The sequence below is a fragment of the Sander vitreus genome, chromosome 17, assembly GCF_031162955.1.
Source record: "Sander vitreus isolate 19-12246 chromosome 17, sanVit1, whole genome shotgun sequence".
NCBI lineage: Eukaryota > Metazoa > Chordata > Actinopteri > Perciformes > Percidae > Sander > Sander vitreus.
In genome coordinates, this window is record NC_135871.1 from 31,785,022 (window position 1) to 31,803,112 (window position 18,091).

At 42.6% G+C, this 18,091-nt stretch overlaps 1 protein-coding gene and 1 non-coding gene across 5 annotated transcripts in view; both read right to left on the reverse strand.

Annotated features, from left to right (window-relative positions):
* Positions 1-17,710, reverse strand: part of xpot (exportin, tRNA (nuclear export receptor for tRNAs)) — a 36,669-nt gene extending 18,959 nt beyond the window's left edge. For all 4 annotated transcript variants that reach the window (XR_013503304.1, XR_013503302.1, XR_013503303.1 and 1 more), the window contains exons 1-13: positions 17,607-17,710; positions 14,237-14,390; positions 14,017-14,099; positions 13,730-13,786; positions 13,561-13,630; positions 9,972-10,190; positions 6,448-6,632; positions 5,770-5,938; positions 5,051-5,287; positions 3,559-3,597; positions 3,400-3,462; positions 1,874-1,998; positions 74-218 (exon numbers count right to left, since the gene is read on the reverse strand). Coding sequence is in view for 1 of the 4 variants with exons in the window: in XM_078272556.1 (XP_078128682.1) it covers positions 74-218; positions 1,874-1,998; positions 3,400-3,462; positions 3,559-3,597; positions 5,051-5,287; positions 5,770-5,938; positions 6,448-6,632; positions 9,972-10,190; positions 13,561-13,630; positions 13,730-13,786; positions 14,017-14,099; positions 14,237-14,323 (1,479 nt within the window). In the remaining 3 variants the exon portion in view is untranslated. The remainder of the gene's footprint in view (positions 1-73; positions 219-1,873; positions 1,999-3,399; positions 3,463-3,558; positions 3,598-5,050; positions 5,288-5,769; positions 5,939-6,447; positions 6,633-9,971; positions 10,191-13,560; positions 13,631-13,729; positions 13,787-14,016; positions 14,100-14,236; positions 14,391-17,606) is intronic.
* LOC144532937 (small nucleolar RNA SNORA68) lies at positions 12,481-12,606 on the reverse strand. Its single transcript, XR_013503389.1, has one exon. It is a non-coding gene; the product is annotated as a small nucleolar RNA SNORA68 (small nucleolar RNA).
* Positions 17,711-18,091: the final 381 nt, after the last annotated feature.

Genomic DNA, 18,091 nt, shown 5'->3' on the forward strand with positions numbered 1-18,091 from the left:
AAATGACCGCAGTTACCCTTTAAAGCAAAGGAAAGTCGTTGACCAGAACGTATATATTGACTGTGTGACTGACCGTCCTCATCATGTCCTGCAGGGCGCTCGTCTTCGCTGTGTCCCCGGAGAAGTGAGCGCCGTGAGACGCCGGCAGAGCTTCACCCAACATGTACAGCAGCCGCACGGCCACCTCCACCTCCATGAACTGAGCCGTCTGCCAATTCCTGAGAAACAAAACTCAAGATAAACTGTTCTGTTGAAGAAAAAAGTTCAAAAATGAAGAGGCACCGAGACACTCTTCTTGCAAAAAGTTGAAAATCCTTTATTTTACACGGCTGTGTACAAGAGGGAGATCTGTATTTGTAATGTTCTAACAATTTCAATGTATATATAGTACAATATTTTAACTTTGTGCAAGAAAAGTGCCTTAGACCTTTCTTCTTTATTACACTTCTCAGCTCAGACACTGTTTAGGTGCCCACATCTCTTTTAAAAACGGTATGGGAACAAACTAGTGACTAGCTGATTATCAACCCTGGCTGATAGTCGGGGCTGTTTTTGCAGATTATCTGTATCAGTGTTTTATTTACCTGTTAACCGATAACGTTAGTTAATTAAAAAGTGTTCTACTTTGGCTCGGCTACAGCTCTGTGTCTGTCCCGCTGCTTCGGTTTCAATCTGAGTCTGACTTAATGTGTCTCCCCCCCCCCCTCCACAACAACACTATCTGACTCTCTGTTACTGGGAATTATGTTCAAAGTTTGCCAAAGTGACGACAATTCTAGTACCGTATTTTCTGGACTATAAGTCGCACTTTTTGTTCATACTTTGGCTGGTCCTGCGACTTATAGTCAGGTGTGACTTATATATCAAAATATATATAATGTAACATGTTTTAAATGTTATTTCATGCTGAAAACATTACCGTGTACAGCCGCGAGAGGCGCTCTAGGCTTGTGAGGACTATATGCTGCTCCTAAAGACAACTGAGAAAGAAAAGAAGCTGCAGGAGACTGCAGGTAGTAAAACACGCAGCCGAAAACGGTAATCGAGCAGCAGAAGGAGAGTTTGGAGTGAGAGAGAAACTTGTGAGGGACTGGAGAAAAGGTTAGTCTTACTGCAATGAAGAAAACAAAGAAAGCTAGTCGCTGAAATCCAGATGGCCAGAGCTGGAGGAAGGAGTCCACAGATGGGTGCTTGAACAACGTGCTGCTGGGAGAGGCTCGTCAACAGAGCTGTTACGTTACGTTAACGTAGAGACACCTACCGTATTCAGCCCCTTGTTCTGGGGGCTGTTGGGTAGTTTAATAACTGTTAATGTGTTACGTTAACATAGAGGACACCTACCGTATTCAGCCCCTTGTTCTGGGGGCTGTTGGGTAGTTTAATAACTGTTAATGTATTACGTTAACATAGAGACACCTACCGTATTCAGCCCCTTGTTCTGGGGGCTGTTGGGTAGTTTAATAACTTGCCTTTCCAGATTAAATGTCTGTTCTTGGTCTTGGATTTTGTGAAATACATTCCTAAATAAATGCGACTTATAGTCCAGTGAGACTTATGTTTTTTTCCTCTTCATGACGCATTTTTTGACTGATGCGACTTATACTCCGGAGGGACTTATAGTCCGGAAAATACGGTAGTTATGGAATTCCGGCACTTCTAGTGTTAACATGTTTTGTCTTTAAGCTTATTGAGTGTTAATTATTTATTATCTGATCTAGCTTTTCCAACATTTCAGAAACCGATATGGTGATAACAAAGGACCCCTAAACCCCCCGCCAAATATGCACACTTAAGTCTCCTACAAACCGAGAGAAAACACTGAAACAAATGAATGAATGAATAAATGAATGAATGAATGAAAGCGTGCTCTCACTGCATTGTGTTGGTGAAGACTCGTCGCACAGCCTCCAGCAGCAGCTCGGGACACACCTGAGCCAGACGGTCCAGCAGCATCTTCAGCTGCTTCCTGTACTCCACGAACATGGCCTCGTCTTCGCCCTGACAAACACAAGCACAACACCGGCTGCTGAGACTGCAAAAATACAACAGGTTTGCCAGTACAATAATAAGAAGGGTTAGTAAAAGTAAAGACATGAAAAGGGTGAGAGAGGGGGGAACGACATGCAGCAAAGGACCGCAGGTCGGAGTCGAACCCGGGCCCGCTGTGTCGAGGAGTAAACCTCTATATATGGGCGCACGCTCTACCAATTGAGCTATCCGGGCGCCCCCATTAACAGTTTGTAACAGAAATAAAATGGATTATGGATCATTTTATTGTAGCTGACTTTACAAGGTGACTTCTCTATTGGCTGTAGAAACAGGGAGACGTCTCTTACGTCATAAAACCAGCCTCTGGAGACTCCACCAGCTGACTTCTCTATTGGCTGTAGAAACAGGAGACGTCTCTTACGCTCTAAAACCAGCCTCTGGAGACTCCACCAGCTGAGTCACAGCTACACCATCAGCTGGTTTGAGCCGAGCTGAGATGATGTTTGGTGTTTTTTGCCCCCAACGTCTCCTCCCAGGCAGCGCGGCTGTGGCTTATGTTTATGGTTAAGGTGAGAGTTAAGGCTCTGACACACCAACCCGATAATCGGCCGTCTGAGAGTCTGGCGAGGTCGGTGACTCGAGTCTGGTCGGTGTGTTCCGTGCCGTCGTCCGTTGGAGGAGCTGTCGGCCTTCATTTGGGCCGACCTGACATGCTCAGTCAGAGACAGGACAGTCGGGACTCACCTGGAGACGGGGAGCAGGATGAACGTGACTAGAGCCTCTCAAAATCTGACGAAAGTCTTCTAAACTGACCTTTGTTGATGTGAAATGAAGACAGATTCAGCAGCTGCACGGCCTGTTGCTCTCTTCAGATGTTTTCAGAAACACGTTTCGGTGAACTATTTTAGTCCAATATGAGATCATATTCTGAACGAGACGCCATGCCAGTCTGGCTTTGAATTTCTGGAGAAACCAGACCCACGTGACGCGTTCATCCAATCAGCTGCCGGTTGTCATTTTCTGGGAAACAATACAGAGAAGCGCCGCCTGCTGTTATGGAGACGTATTACGTTTCGCACACGCGCAGAGCGTACGCTCAAGTCGGCGTCCCCTCTGTGTGTTTTGAGGCATTTTTTTGGACCTCAGGGACCCGACTGATCAGTCTGACTGCCTTTTCTGCCGACGGTCGGCCGTCTGGTTGGTGCGTAACAGCGCTCAGCTGCCTGGAAGGAACCATTGGAGGCAAAACAACACCATCGAGCAGCTGAGACGGGCCGGTTCAGACCGCTGAAACTTTTCTCTGCGATGTTCTAAAATGGTTTCGTCTTGACACTAATCTTTGGTCTGAACTGGGCTTTAGGAGCTGAAGAACAGACGCACGGCCATCAGCAGAGAATACAACCTACTCACCTCGTTCTCAAAGTTGTACTCGTCGTCATATGTCAGTTTCTTCATGACAGCCAGCATGATCGCCTGCGAGGAAAGAACAAAAAGGCCCGCTGTATTCATTATTTTACATCTTACAATAGACAAAAGAGTTGGCAGCGTCGTTTCCAATCAAAGACTCACCTCGATGTTGGTTTTCTGCTGGTCTGTCAGTTGAGGAAGCTACAAAAACAAAAACATTATAGGGTAAAATGATTTAGTAATAACTATTTCAACTTAAACACAGAGAAAGCCCAATCTCAGAACTGAATCTCAAAGTCCAACCGACTAAGGGATGATATGATGACATGGTGGACAAACGCATGTTGGGTTGACGGTAGACAGACCCAACACACACACACACACACACACTCTGTGTAAAGGATCCCACCAGCTGTGTGTGTAATGGTCTGATCATCTCAGCTGACTTGTAGTCGTTATATTGTTGGCTAGTTTACTGATGAATAAAACATCAGATTTATAAACTACATGTGTTCTGTGGTCAGTAATCTTAATGTGTAAAGTAACTAGTAACTAAAGTAACTAGTAACTAAAGCTGGAACAGATGAATGTAGTGGAGTAAAAAGTACAATATTTCTCCTGTCCTGCCTCTTCCTGGCGGGACAGGAAAAGGACGCCAGGGGAAGCAGAAGGATCGTAAACATGCAGCTCTAAAGTAAACTTACATGTCTTTTAGCTGACGCTTTTATCCAAAGCGACTTACAGTTGCTATACATGTCAGAGGTAACACACCTCTGGAGCAACTAGGGGTTAGGTGTCTTGCTCAAGGACACATTGGTTGATGTATCGCAGTGGGAATCAAACCCGGGTCTCCCACACCAAAGGTATGTGTCATATCCACTACGCCATCACCACCCACAGATAGTGGCATGAAAGGAAATACTCAGGTAAAGTACCTCAACATTTGGACTGAAGTACAGTACTGGAGTAAATGTACTTCTACAGTCTCCCTTCTCTGCAGAACGCATTAAGAAAATAATAAAGAACGTGCCAGGAATTGGAAAACAATCAGTTTTTACAGTATACTTTAAATATGTGATATGCCTCCAAATCGTGTGATGCGTCTGAACAGCAGCATCTGGTGGTTGAACGTCATCGCACGTCATCCATCATCGTTCCCCAAACATTCAACAACATTCTTTATCCAGAAAAGAAAACATTTTTGGGGGAAGATGTTCATCTGGCATTTGGATAGCCAACAATCAACCTGTCGCATCGAGGTAAGATAAGGATTCGAAATGATCTTGTTATATGCATGTAGTAGAGAGTCTGTAGTCTATCGCGCAAACTAAGAGTCTCCCCTGTTCTTTCTGACCACGGTGAGAAATCTGCAGCAGGAGAAGTTAACCCTCTCCTCCTTGATTTCATGTTTATGGAGAAGGAGAACCAGGAAATGAGTCGGGGGGGAAATGCAACGCTGCCGAGCTATGTACGTTGCTGCAATGTGTAGTTTTACATTTTTCGAGAGGTGCACGTAAGGCTAGGGTCAGTTTCTTCACGTACATAGCCACGGCGTACATTTAACACTGATGCACAAATCGGCCTTAAGTCTTCCACAAACGGAGGGAAAACGCTGGAATGCATCCCACTTCTTCCCGACATGCTGCCCCCTCACCTGTTTGAGGACGTGCAGGTACTCGTAGCAGAAGCCGACGATGTTGGCCGAGATGTCGTCGTCCTCGTGCACCAGCAGCTGCAGCAGCAGCGGCACTTTGCTCTCCAAGGCCAGCAGCGTCTCTGCCGTGTCCTTCACGTTCCCCGTCTTGGCCAGCTTGGTCCAGCTGAGCACCAGACTCTGGCCCATCCCGTTCACCAGCCGAGAGAACTTGGCCAGGAAGTCCACGTCCTCTTCCTGGCGGGACAGGAAAAGGACGCCAGGGGAAGCAGAAGGATCGTAAACATGCAGCTCTAAAGTAAAACTTAACCTCTTAGCTCTCAAATCTGCACTGGGCTACAAAACACAGAAACCGGCCAGTGTTTAAAACGCAACAAGACATTTAACGCTGTTATTTCTGGACGGAAACGTCAAAATAAATATTCCCAAAGAAGTCTTGTTCACCTCGTCTCACTTGACCATCAAATGTTCAGTTTATGTGCCAGACATACAGAATTTTTGCTAAACTTATGAGATGACAGCGTGCATTTTTGGTTGAAAAAGCTTTGACTTTCCTGACAAATAGTGTTTGATGATGCTTGATAAAGAAAGCTGCCTTCATAAGAAAATATATAAAACCTGTAAATGATGTTATACCGTCAGTTCTCACTCTTATAACACGACACCAACTTATCTCATTACTTGCCTACCGATGTTTAAAATAGCGGGAGAAGTCAAACCTGTTCCACGTTGAAAAATCCAGCAGACTGCAGAACTTGGCACAGAGACTCCACCAGCTTGGTTTTATCAACGGGGTCCATCCCTTTGTTGACTATTTCAAACAGGCAGTCACAGGCCTCCTCTCTCAGCTCCTCCACCGACATCTGACTGAGCAGCAGGTTCACAAACCTGAAAATACACCCAAAAAAACATCAGTATCGTAGTAGTCTCGCTCCAGAACTTCCTCCACAGCGCTGCGGAGGAAGGTCTGTCTAGTCCACACAGCATTCCTGGATGGGAGTAAAACGTGCTCTGGTTTATTGGCATTTCTTTAAACCAATCACAATCATCGTGGGCGGGGCTAAGCTCCGGACGGAGCCACGGTGCCTCTGCTAAATAGTCTCAGGAAGGAACTTGTTTTGGTGGAACATGTGGACGTTCAGAAGTAGTTTTAGTCGTGTAACAGAAACCTCAGATTGGACAGATAGTCTATCTTAAAAAAAACTAGAAAAGCAGTGACCGGAAAATCAACAACATCAGTTGGCAATAATCGATTATAGTCTGTCACCGAATCGACGCAATGATTAATTTCAACACCCCTAACGCAGTTCTTTTTAACGATACCCAGCCCTATTTATCTGCTTATTAAAACCCCCCCTCGCAGTGTATTTCCCCTATTTGTGAGTGAGGCGACTGACCGGTCGTTGGCGATGAGGTTAAGGTCGATCCAGGACACGAACAGTCCCACCACCTCCAGACACTGGCAGGTGAGCTCCGGGTGGGACCGCTGGTACGCCTGCAGGATCTGGAACCACGACTCCACCAGGTGGGGGATGCACTGCTCCCGCATGCTGTCTTTGATTAAAGAGTTCCTGCGCATCTCCTGAAGGAAAATATTCAACACGGTTAACCAGAGTCTCTCTCAGTTACAACATTTACAAGTAAATCACTAGGATTGGGAATCGGAAACCCAGATCCAAATTACAACAAAGTACCCTTCAGCATGTCTGTGCCACAACTACACATGGTGCTCTCTCTGGACTGGACAACGCAATACATTTTGTTTTGTTTAGGCAGTATGAGCTAGATGAATAAGAGTTGAGAGCACACTAGCCGGCCGTGCGCCATGGACCGCACGTCAGGGATCGACAGATATGGATTTTTTTTTTAGTGCCGATGCCGATACGGATTCTTTATAGCAGAGCTGAAGTCTCTTTTATATAGGCCTTAGTGGTCCCCTAATACTGTATCTGAAGTCTCTTTTATATAGACCTTAGTGGTCCCCTAATACTGTATCTGAAGTCTCTTTTATATAGACCTTAGTGGTCCCCTAATACTGTATCTGAAGTCTCTTTTATATAGACCTTAGTGGTCCCCTAATACTGTATCTGAAGTCTCTTTTATATAGGCCTTAGTGGTCCCCTAATACTGTATCTGAAGTCTCTTTTATATAGACCTTAGTGGTCCCCTAATACTGTATCTGAAGTCTCTTTTATATAGACCTTAGTGGTCCCCTAATACTGTATCTGAAGTCTCTTTTATAGAGCCAGTCCCACAATGAGCTTTCCTTAGGATGTGCCATTTCTGTGTCTGTAGCTTTAAATGCTATTGAGGAGGAGAGAGGGGGGGCAAGGTGGAGGGTGGGGGTGTGGCCTTGACCAACTGCCACTTTGCTCGTTTGAAAGCCATGATGTCTCTCTCTCTCTCTCATGGGGGGGCCAAATCCTCTGGGCGGGCAAAGCAGAGAAAGGGGAGGTAACCTTTCCCCTTATGACGTCATAAAGGGAAGATTCCTGATCGGCCCATCTGAGCTTTCATTTTCTCAAAGGCAGAGCAGGATACCCAGGGCTCGGTTTACACCCATCACCATTTCTAGCCACTGGGGGGGCCATAGGCAGGCTGGGGGAACTCATATTAATGTTAAAAGTGAAAGCATAAAGTGAAATTTTCATGCCATGGGTCCTTTAAAAACAAAAACACAGATCAGTGTCACTTCTGCAATCATCTTACATTCATATCACCCAAATTAAGTGTGCAATGTGCATGATATGGATGGGTGCAGTGCATATGGTGTAACTGTGCAAGGGTGAAAGGCTTTCATCAACATCTACAACAGAGCCTTGATGATGCATTGCTTGCGGACATATTATAAGACCGATATAATCAGGTCATCACAAAATGTCATTTGTCAAGACATTTAAATAATTTAAGAAAACAATAAACCTGAAAAGTAGCCATTGAAATAAAGGGCTCGATTTGTAATTTAAGACAGCCATGGTGCTGAAAGCCTGCCAGGCTTCCAGCACCAGCACTCTGCTAGTGGGGGAGGGGCAGTGCATGGTCTGCACGTGAACTACAGCGTCTCCAGCAACACAGAGCTGCATGTGGACGCCTGTCTGTAAATAATGCCGGGAAAAATCTAGCGGTGAATGCAGCAGCTGCGTAAAAACGTAAATATCGGCCCAATATATCGGTCGGTCGCTAAAATCGGTCTATCACTACCGGACGTTTTCTACTTTAGTACTTAAAACTTGCAACTCGCCGGTCTGCAGCGTTTTGAATGCTGAAAGTTTACATCAATAGTCCCTTTCCGACTGGAGGGATTTCTGCAGTTCCTAGAACATAACCTTCCTAGAACATAATGTTCCTAGAACATAACGTTCCTAGAACCCTTTTTTCCTCATGTTCTGACTGGACCAATTTGGGGATTATTAAGTCCCTCTGGCAGCAGTTCCTGTAACTCTTTCAGCTCCTCCTTCAGGGCGGGCTCTTTTCCCCTTTCCCCATCTTTTTAATATTGTATTAACTTCACTGTTTAGCATGCCTTCTACTTTTGTAAACCGGTCTTAAGTTTATCTTTGCACTCTAAAGTTTGCTGTGTTGTGTTTTACTTTGATATAAATAAAATATTTAATAGAAAAGTGGGTTACTACAGTTATTTGTACATGCACACATGAAGTTAGGCCTACCTGCTTGATTAAAAAGAGCAGCAGCAGGTTAAATGGCTGTGGTATCAGAACAAAATATTGTGGTGGTTGGACGGCTGTGTTATAATAACAAAAGGTCTTTTGTGTTCACACAGCCATCTAATCACACCGGTTGACATTCTTCTGAAATGTTTGTGTTATCATCACAAAAGGTCTACACTGGCATTCAGTCAACTTTGTCTGAACTCCCTTACCCCTCCTACCAGTTCCTATGGCCACTTGGCCAGTGTGAATGCAAATGGGAAACCAGTTTTGGGGGAGAGTAGTTAGTAGAACTGTTCAGAAGTGGACTGTTCCTAGAACTACGTTCCTGGAACTACTTGGTCGGAAAGAGGCTAATGAGATGATGCATCGTCTCCATACCAATGACTCTCTGTACTTCAATTCTAACTTCAGACTGTCAGGCTTTTGTAGCTGGATATCATATGTAGACTCTTAAAATATGATTGATGATAGTGAGATACTTGCTACAGCTGCATTTCTAGTAGAGATGAAACGGAGAACAACAGTTATTTCTCAAATTTCTCCGATTCTCTGCTTCGTTCTATCGCTGCTCCTTCTCTTCAGTCACCCTCTCGCTCGATCCATCACATACCGTGCTCGCGGCTCTCGATGAGCCTTTGTCTAAAACTACCACTTCACCCAGCTGACAGTTTGTAACATAAAAAATAAAATGCATTATTTTGGATCATTTTAATTCTATAGCGTGTAGCTGACTTCCCTATTGGCTGTTGAAACAGGTGACGTCTCTTACGTCCTAAAACCAGCCTCTGGAGACTCCACCAGCTGACTTCCGTATTGGCTGTAGAAACAGGAGACGTCTCTTACGTTCTAAAACCAATGGCTGTGGTATCTAGAGACTCGACTGGCTGAGTCGCAGCGACAGCGTCAGCTGGTTTGAGTCGAGCTGAGACGGGCCGGTTCAGTCGCTGAAACTTTTCCCTGCAACCATCTGAAATGGTTTCGCCACAAATCTTTGGTCTGAACTGGACTTCAGAGAGAACAGCAGACATATTGTCGCTCGTGAAGTAGCGTCTGGAACATTTTCAAAAGTAATGTTTTTCAAGCAACTGGCTAATAATATATGACTTGACGTATGCTGGACGCTGTGTCCTTTCGGCATGTGATCCCGTTTTTGACCGTGTCCCTCAAAGAAAAAGGAAATCGATAAGAAGAACCAGATTTGTTAAAATCCAAACGATACCCAACCCCGGGAAGCACAGAGTGCGCCTTACGTCGGGCGAGTGGAGGATATCTCGGTCCACCACCTCGGCGTCGATGGCCATGAGCGTCCGCAGGTAGACGTCGACGCCGTGCGGGTTCAGACCCACCAGGGACAGGATGTCGAAGAAGAACTTGGGCCACAGAGTCAGGTACTCCATGACGAAGGTGAGGGCGAACACCTGGGCCGCCTTGTTCCGGATGAACGGCTTCTCGGGCTGGGCATTCATCAGCTGCAGACAAAAACCCATCAACATATATATCATTCAAAGCTTTTTCTGAAAAAATATGAAGGCAGATAAACTGGAGCCAGAATTAGATAAAAAAATGTCCTTATTAATATTGATTATTGAAACATGAACAAACAGTGAACGCTGTAGAACTTTCTATTATTATCATCCAGTTTGACAGTCAGTCATAACGGAAAAAGAGAGTAAATAAACTACTTAAGAGTAGATATTATTCGGGGCTATCGGATTGGTGCATAAACTCCAAAACTGGCCGATACTGATAGCAGCTTCGGAGGCTTTTTCGATACTGGTATTCATATCGGAAGATCTCCAGCTATAATGAGTATTATCTTTTATTTTCCGCTTCTCCTTTCTTACTTATTGTCTTATTAAATGAACTATTAAGTTAATGCTGTTGGGTTCATCTTGTTTTGAGTTTTAGGAGAAGGCTTTTACAGGAGGCTCTCCAACAGTTTCTAATGTATGTATATGACAGTGTGTGTATTGTATCTGTGAAAATACATTGCTGTAATTTAAATGAATGAATAAATAAATAGATGTGCTCCATATGCGAGAGCAGCCGATTGGACAATATCAAGATTAGTATCGCATAGCAACTATGTCTCTATCGTGCCGTTTCTCTGCTCACGAAGAGGATTTCAAACCGCACATATCATGGCATTAGCAGTGGAACACATACATAATACCACGATATATATAAAAAATATCCCTACTAGCACTGCAAACATTTATGACGGGCTCCAAGCTCGTTGAGCCTCAGAGTCCGCGAAAGTCAAAGCCTGACGGCGGCGAGAGAAAAGCCAGGAAATATCGCAACGTGTGAGCAGCAAGGTCTGTAGTAAATCAAAACAGGCAAACTTCACATTTGCATTCATTTTATACATCCATTCTAAAAGCGCTGATGCATTTTTTTGGTGTAATAGGCCACACCCACTTACCAAGCCATGGCCCCCGCGACGTGTAGTTACATTTTTTGAAAGGTGTACGACAGCCTACGGCGTAGGGTACATAACGCCACGTAAATGTGTACCAAATAAATTGGCCTTTAGAGCGTCATGGTGATCTTTTCATCTCTGTTGTGCGTTGGTTTCGTTGCCTTCGGCACAGTCTTATGATGAGACTTGGATGTTTAACTTTATGACTACCGTATTTTCTGGACTATAAGTCTCACTTTTTCTTCATGCTTTGGCTGGTCCTGTGACTTATAGTCAGGTGTGACATGTTTTAAATGTTATTTCATGCTGAAAACATTACCGTGTACAGCCGCGAGAGGCGCTCTAGGCTTGTGACGACTATATGCTGCTCCTAAAGACAACTGAGAAAGAAAAGAAGCTGCAGGAGACTGCAGGTAGTAAAACACGCAGCCGAAAACGGTCATCGAGCAGCAGAAGGAGAGTTTGGAGTGAGAGAGAAACTTGTGAGGGACTGGAGAAAAGGTTAGTCTCACTGCAATGAAGAAAACAAAGAAAGCTAGTCGCTGAAATCCAGATGGCCAGAGCTGGAGGAAGGAGTCCACAGATGGGTGCTTGAACAACGTGCTGCTGGGAGAGGCTCGTCAACAGAGCAGCTACGTTACGTTAACGTAGAGACACCTACCGTATTCAGCCCCTTGTTCTGGGGGCTGTTGGGTAGTTTAATAACTGTTAATGTGTTACGTTAACGTAGAGACACCTACCGTATTCAGCCCCTTGTTCTGGGGGCTGTTGGGTAGTTTAATAACTTTCCTTTCCAGATTAAATGTCTGTTCTTGGTCTTGGATTTTGTGAAATAAATGTCTAAATAAATGCGACTTATAGTCCAGTGCGACTTATGTTTTTTTCCTCTTCATGACGCATTTTTTGACTGATGCGACTTATACTCCGGAGTGACTTATAGTCTGGAAAATACGGTATATTGTAAGCTGATCATATCTAGAGTACAATGTTTCTCTCTGAAATGTAGTGGAGTAGAAGTAATAAGTATCAAAGTACAGTCCATAAGTAGAAGTCTGACTGTGGTCATAACATCTACATCTTATAACTTATTCCCTGTTATATATTGTTCTTGAGGTATACACCAATCACATACGTACCGATAGTGGCATTTTAAAGTGCCTTCTCTAACTCAAGAGTGTCCACGATGTGGTTATTGCACCAGTTTGGTGATGGCGATAAAGCGATGTATTGTGCAGCTCTTATTTTAACACACTGGTAATCTATGAATACACAAGTCAAGGTATTGAAATCAGGAAGGAAGGAAAAAACTGGCTTTGGAACATCTGGAGTATTTAAGGATTTGTTGACCCTTGAATTCACTTTCAACGGCACAGCAGCATCAGAGAAAGGCGACAAGGATCAGTTTTCTGTTTGCACACCAGACAAAATCATACCACTGACAGGATATGGCCTTTGATGGCCATATTGTAAGCTGATCATATCTTTGTATAAATGCAGTGCAGTAAACAGTACAATGTTTCTCTCTGAAATGTAGTGGAGTGGAAGTAATAAGTATCAAAGTACAGTCCATAAGTAGAAGTATGACTGTGGTCATAACACCTACATCTTATAACTTACTCCCTGTTATATATTGTTCTTGAGGTATATCATTTCTTTTCTTGTTTGTCAAGCGATTCCATTATGTTTACATTCTTGTCTTTTCATAGTCCGTTAATATTTAATAATAAGCTATTGCACTGTTCAATCCCTGCACGGTTCACTTTTGCACTACGACCGTTGCACACAGTCTACCATAGCACCTTATCATGGTCATTGCATCACATGGTCAGGCCATACCAGACCTTCAATTGTTAACTCTTTACATTTCTGTGAATGATCGTTTATATATATATATATATATATATATATATATATATATGTGAGATGTGTGTGTAGAGGTGCAACGATGAATCGATTAATTGATTAGTTGTCAACTATTAAATTAATCGCCAAATATTTTGATAATCGACTAATCGTTTGAGTCATTTTTTTATTAAAACAAGATTTCTCTGATTCCAGCTTGTTAAATGTGAATATCTTCTAGTTTCTTCTCTCCTCTGTGACAGTAAACTGAAGATCTTTGAGTTTTGGACAAAACAAGACATTTGAGGACGTCATCTTGGGCTTTTTGGGAAACTCTGATCCACATTTTTCACCATGTTTTGACATTTTTTAGGATCAAACAACTAATCGAGAAAATAATTGACAGATTAATCGACTATGAAAATAATCGTTAGTTGCAGCCCTATATGTGCGTTTGTTGTGTTATGGTTGTCTAAGCTACTGGATGCCTAACATTTCCTATCTATCCATCTATCTAGTACCAAAGTACAGTTGATAAGCAGAAGTGCCTTCCAGCGCCCGGCGTGGTGCAGTACCTGACACTGGAGCCACTTCATTAAAGTCTCTCTGATGAGCTGCTGCTGACCGGCGCTCAGACCAGCGTGTCTGCAACACAAACAACAAGCGGACATGTTGAGATAAAAACAAATCCTTGTTTCTCCAGAAACAAACAGATGAAGAAAACCAGAGCCACCTCTTCCTCACCTGAACTTTATCTGATGCTCCAAAACTTGGAAGCAGAAGAACTTCACATGGTCGTCACTGAAAAACACGGATACGAAATGGATTTTAACATTTCTTCAAGTTCAAACTAACCTTTATTTACCACAAAAGGGACATTTCAGTTTCAACCATGGGTGTAACGGATCACAAAATCACTGTTTTGAATCACGGATTGGAGCAATTTTCAGATCAGCACAAACAAGGGGGGGGTGGGGGGATTTAAATGATGTATGTAAACAATGTAATCACAATGGCTCTCATTTACTCACTTGTAAATCCCTGTAGCGAGGGCCTCAGCACAAACCTCCCAGGCATCCTGAGACTCCTTCAGCTGCTCAAAGTATGCCATGGCCTGAACAAGTACACACTCATTTTATTCCACATTATAATAGCATGCGTAAAACCATCAATATACAACCTTTATCTAATAATGCCCATTGATTCATAACCTCTCCCACATCAAGAGAGATGAGGGTGCGTAGTAGGTACCCTGTGCCTGTAGCGGGCGTCGGCGTTCGGGTTGAGCCCCAGCAGGGCCTGCTCGTCCATGACTGCAGCGACAGACTGGCAGGCCATTCGTGGGTTAGCTGTCCTCCAAGGCTGGTTCACTTCTCTCTGCTGCTGGCAGGCAGGTTTCTCTCATCTGGGAACAACACAGAGAGAAATCACCTCTGCTACTCTACTATGCTATATACTGTTGGTTCTCAAACGGTTTTCAATAATGTCCCCCCTTTGGATTGTGCCAAGTAATTGTGACAAGTGTGAATCATTTTTGGTAGGAAAAAAAAGGTTTATATAAAGAAGAATACAGCGCTAGATTTACTAAAACAACAGCCATCAGCATTTAAATGTTTTTCATTTAAATGCTGATGGTAAAAAGGAGACAAAAACTTGAAAAAAAGTGACAAAAACTTGAAAAAAAAAGGAAGGAAGAAAGGCAAGAATAGCTCGACAGAAGCAACGTTTTTGTAAAAAAAAGAATTTTCAAAAACACTAGGTCAACAAAAGTGACAAAAAGTTTTTTTTAAAGCAACAAACATCGAAAAAAGTGGCAAAAACTTTGAAAAAAGTGGCAACAACTTCGAAAAAAGTGGCAACAACTTTGAAAAAAGTGGCAAAAACTTTGAAAAAAGTGGCAAAAAAAGTGGCAAAAACTTTGAAAAAAGTGGCAAAAACTTGGGGAGAAAAAGACAGTAAGGAAGGAAGAAAGGCAAGAATAGGTCAACAAAAGGGAGAAAAAGGTCAAAAACAGTGACAAAAACTTCGAAAAAAGCGGAAAAAAACTTTTTAAAAGCGACAAACTACAAAAACAGTAGAGTAAAAGGAAGAAAGGCAAGAATAGTTTGCAAAGAAAGGTTTACTTTAACCTGCATTATATTGTGTATTCATAGAGAGAGGAAGGTCAATACACCCGGACAGCTCGTCTTCACTACCATGATGCAACACTCTAACCTCCATGTCAACAACATCAGTTAAAAGTACGGCTGTCAGCATTAACGCGTTAATCGTGATGCGATTAAGGGCCGAGCATAGCGCGTTCATATTTTATTTTATTTATTTATTTTTAAATCGTATTAATCGCATGCCGCCATTTATTCATTTATTTTCACTTCACTTGGCGTCGTGCCTAACAGGATACTACTACTTCCTCCTAACACATCCTGCTGCTGCAGGAATAGCTACGCGGATTTCGGTTCCTCATTCTGGTGCCACTGATATGTCTGCTCTTCTCTCTGCTGCTCTGAAACAGACACACCGCTACACGTGACGTTAGTTAACACTATACTCAACAGCAGTTAACGTTAGCCTACCGCTAGCTAGTTAACACTATACTCAACAGCAGTTAACGTTAGCTTACCGCTAGCTAGTTAACACTATACTCAACAGCAGCTAACGTTAGCCTACCGCTAGCTAGTTAACACTATACTCGACAGCAGCTAACGTTAGCCTACCGCTAGCTAGTTAACACTATACTCGACAGCAGCTAACGTTAGCCTACCACTAGCTAGTTAACACTATACTCAACAGCAGCTAACCTTAGCCTACCCTAGCTAGTTAACACTATACTCAACAGCAGCTAACGTTAGCCTACCGCTAGCTAGTTAACACTATACTCAACAGCAGCTAACGTTAGCCTACCGCTAGCTAGTTAACACTATACTCGACAGCAGCTAACGTTAGCCTACCGCTAGCTAGTAGCTGATTAAACAGGGTTAAATGCTGACAGCTAACGCTAAACGGTGTAAAGTGTGACTGTGTTTTACTGTAGAGGATTCAACACCGGGATGTAACAATCTGCAGCTGCCGTCGGAGAAACAACACAGACGGTGCGTTCAATGAAACTGGTAAACTACAGCCTCGTGGTGCATTCAAAGTTATTGTTAATGCCCTTTTCCCATCTGGTGGTTGTTTTTGTTGTTCAACAGCTATTTACTAGTGAAATAAGTTATTGTTATGGTTATACATTATTATTAATCATGTAATGTTGACCATATGGCCTTAGCAATAAACAAGCCGTTCTTTAATGTCACCAACTGTTGTTTAGTACCCTTCTTTTTTTTACTTTCTTAAAAAGTATCCAGTATCCAAACCAAACAATACCCAACCCTAATACTAGATTAAATATATAATAAACAAATACAAATCTTAAAATCAAGATCACAAAGTAGCTTTCTTTACATTCATTTGATTCCCAATCAAGATCCTCTGGTAAGAATGGCTTTCAGTTGTTAATATGGACTTAAAACTGTTCTGAAATGCAAAATAATAGAATATTAATCATGCGATAAAACATGCGATTAACTATAGAACTTCAGCGATTAATCACGATTAAGAAAATGTAATCGTTTGACAGGTCTTAAAGCTTTTTGAGGGTTATTTATGTATTATCTGCTCTAGCTTTTCCAATGTTTTAGACACAGATATGGTGATAACGGTCCAAAATTATGTGAAAAACAGACTACACAAAGATACACAAAATGTACGGGGAAATTCCTTTTTCTTGTTGAAAAACGTAACATTTTCTTGAGTAATGACACCTAAACCTCGACCAAATACGCGCATAGTCCTCCACAAAGCGAGGGGAAACACTGTACTCCATATTTAAGTGGTTAAATAGTGACATACACTCCATTTTTTGGAAGACTAAGTATTTGGCCGAGGTTTAGGCATCCTTTAATCAAGAAAATGTTACATTTTTCAACAAGAAAATGCAAATCCGCCCTTATACCTGCTGCTGTTACACAGTAACTTCCCAGTTATGGATTAATAAAGTCTATCTATATATCCATTTTTCTGTTTATCAATCTGTTTATATATCCATCCACCTTTCTATATGCAAATGAGGCATTACCTAATAACTTTTGGTGGATTTAGAAGCAATCTACTGACACAAAAAGACAAAGTGTAGTAACATAAATGTCTTTCCACTAGTCTGAAAGAAGACATGCTATCGAAGATAAAGAGCACCAAATCTTTAAACTGAAAAATATGATTTTTCCTGTAGTGTCCCCTTTAAGACCGCAGTGCTAACTTACATGCTACATGCTAACGACGTCACTTTCATACAGAATAGCTGACTGTTGCTACCTCAAGCTAGCGTTAGCCAGCTAGCCTCTGAGCCTGCTGTAACCCTGACACGTTAACAAACATTACAACATCAGTCATCACCGGTTAGGCTTTAAATGGCGTTCAAAACCGACAAAGTGGGATAAATAAAAGCAACTTAAATGTGGGTTTTGTCCGTGTTTATGTCGCTCCGGTTACCTGTCTCGCGATGACAAACTCCGCTAACGTTAGCCGTTTGTTATCAAGCTAAAAACCCAATATCAAACACAACAGCACATTGTAGATAACTCACCTTAATCAAAACGTATTTAACAGTGTTTTTTCTCCCCTGTCAACTCATCGTGGAGCCGCAGAGAAGCATCCAGAAATCAGTTGCATGTGTCCACTCGGTTAACATCCGGGTCACACAGGAAAGGAATCTTCTGCTTAGGGTTTTAACGGTCGCTTTGAGTCCTTAACGTTGCACCAGCGCCATCTTCTGAAGTTAGTTAACGGCTGTTTTTTTGACAGGCTCACGTCTTCATGACAAGATATGGCCATGAGAAATCTGGTGATCATTGGTCGTTGTTTAGGTACATTAAACCACGTTAAGCTTTCTCACCATTGACATATATAAAAGGTTTTCACGTTAAGCGTTTTAGAATGTCCCGAGTTATTTTTTTTTAAATTATCTTTATTTAAACAACATTCAATGACAGGCAGTCATAACATAAATAAACAAAACACAAATATACATTGTGCCAGGGGGATTGCTAGCTAAAACAGCTTATTATGTAG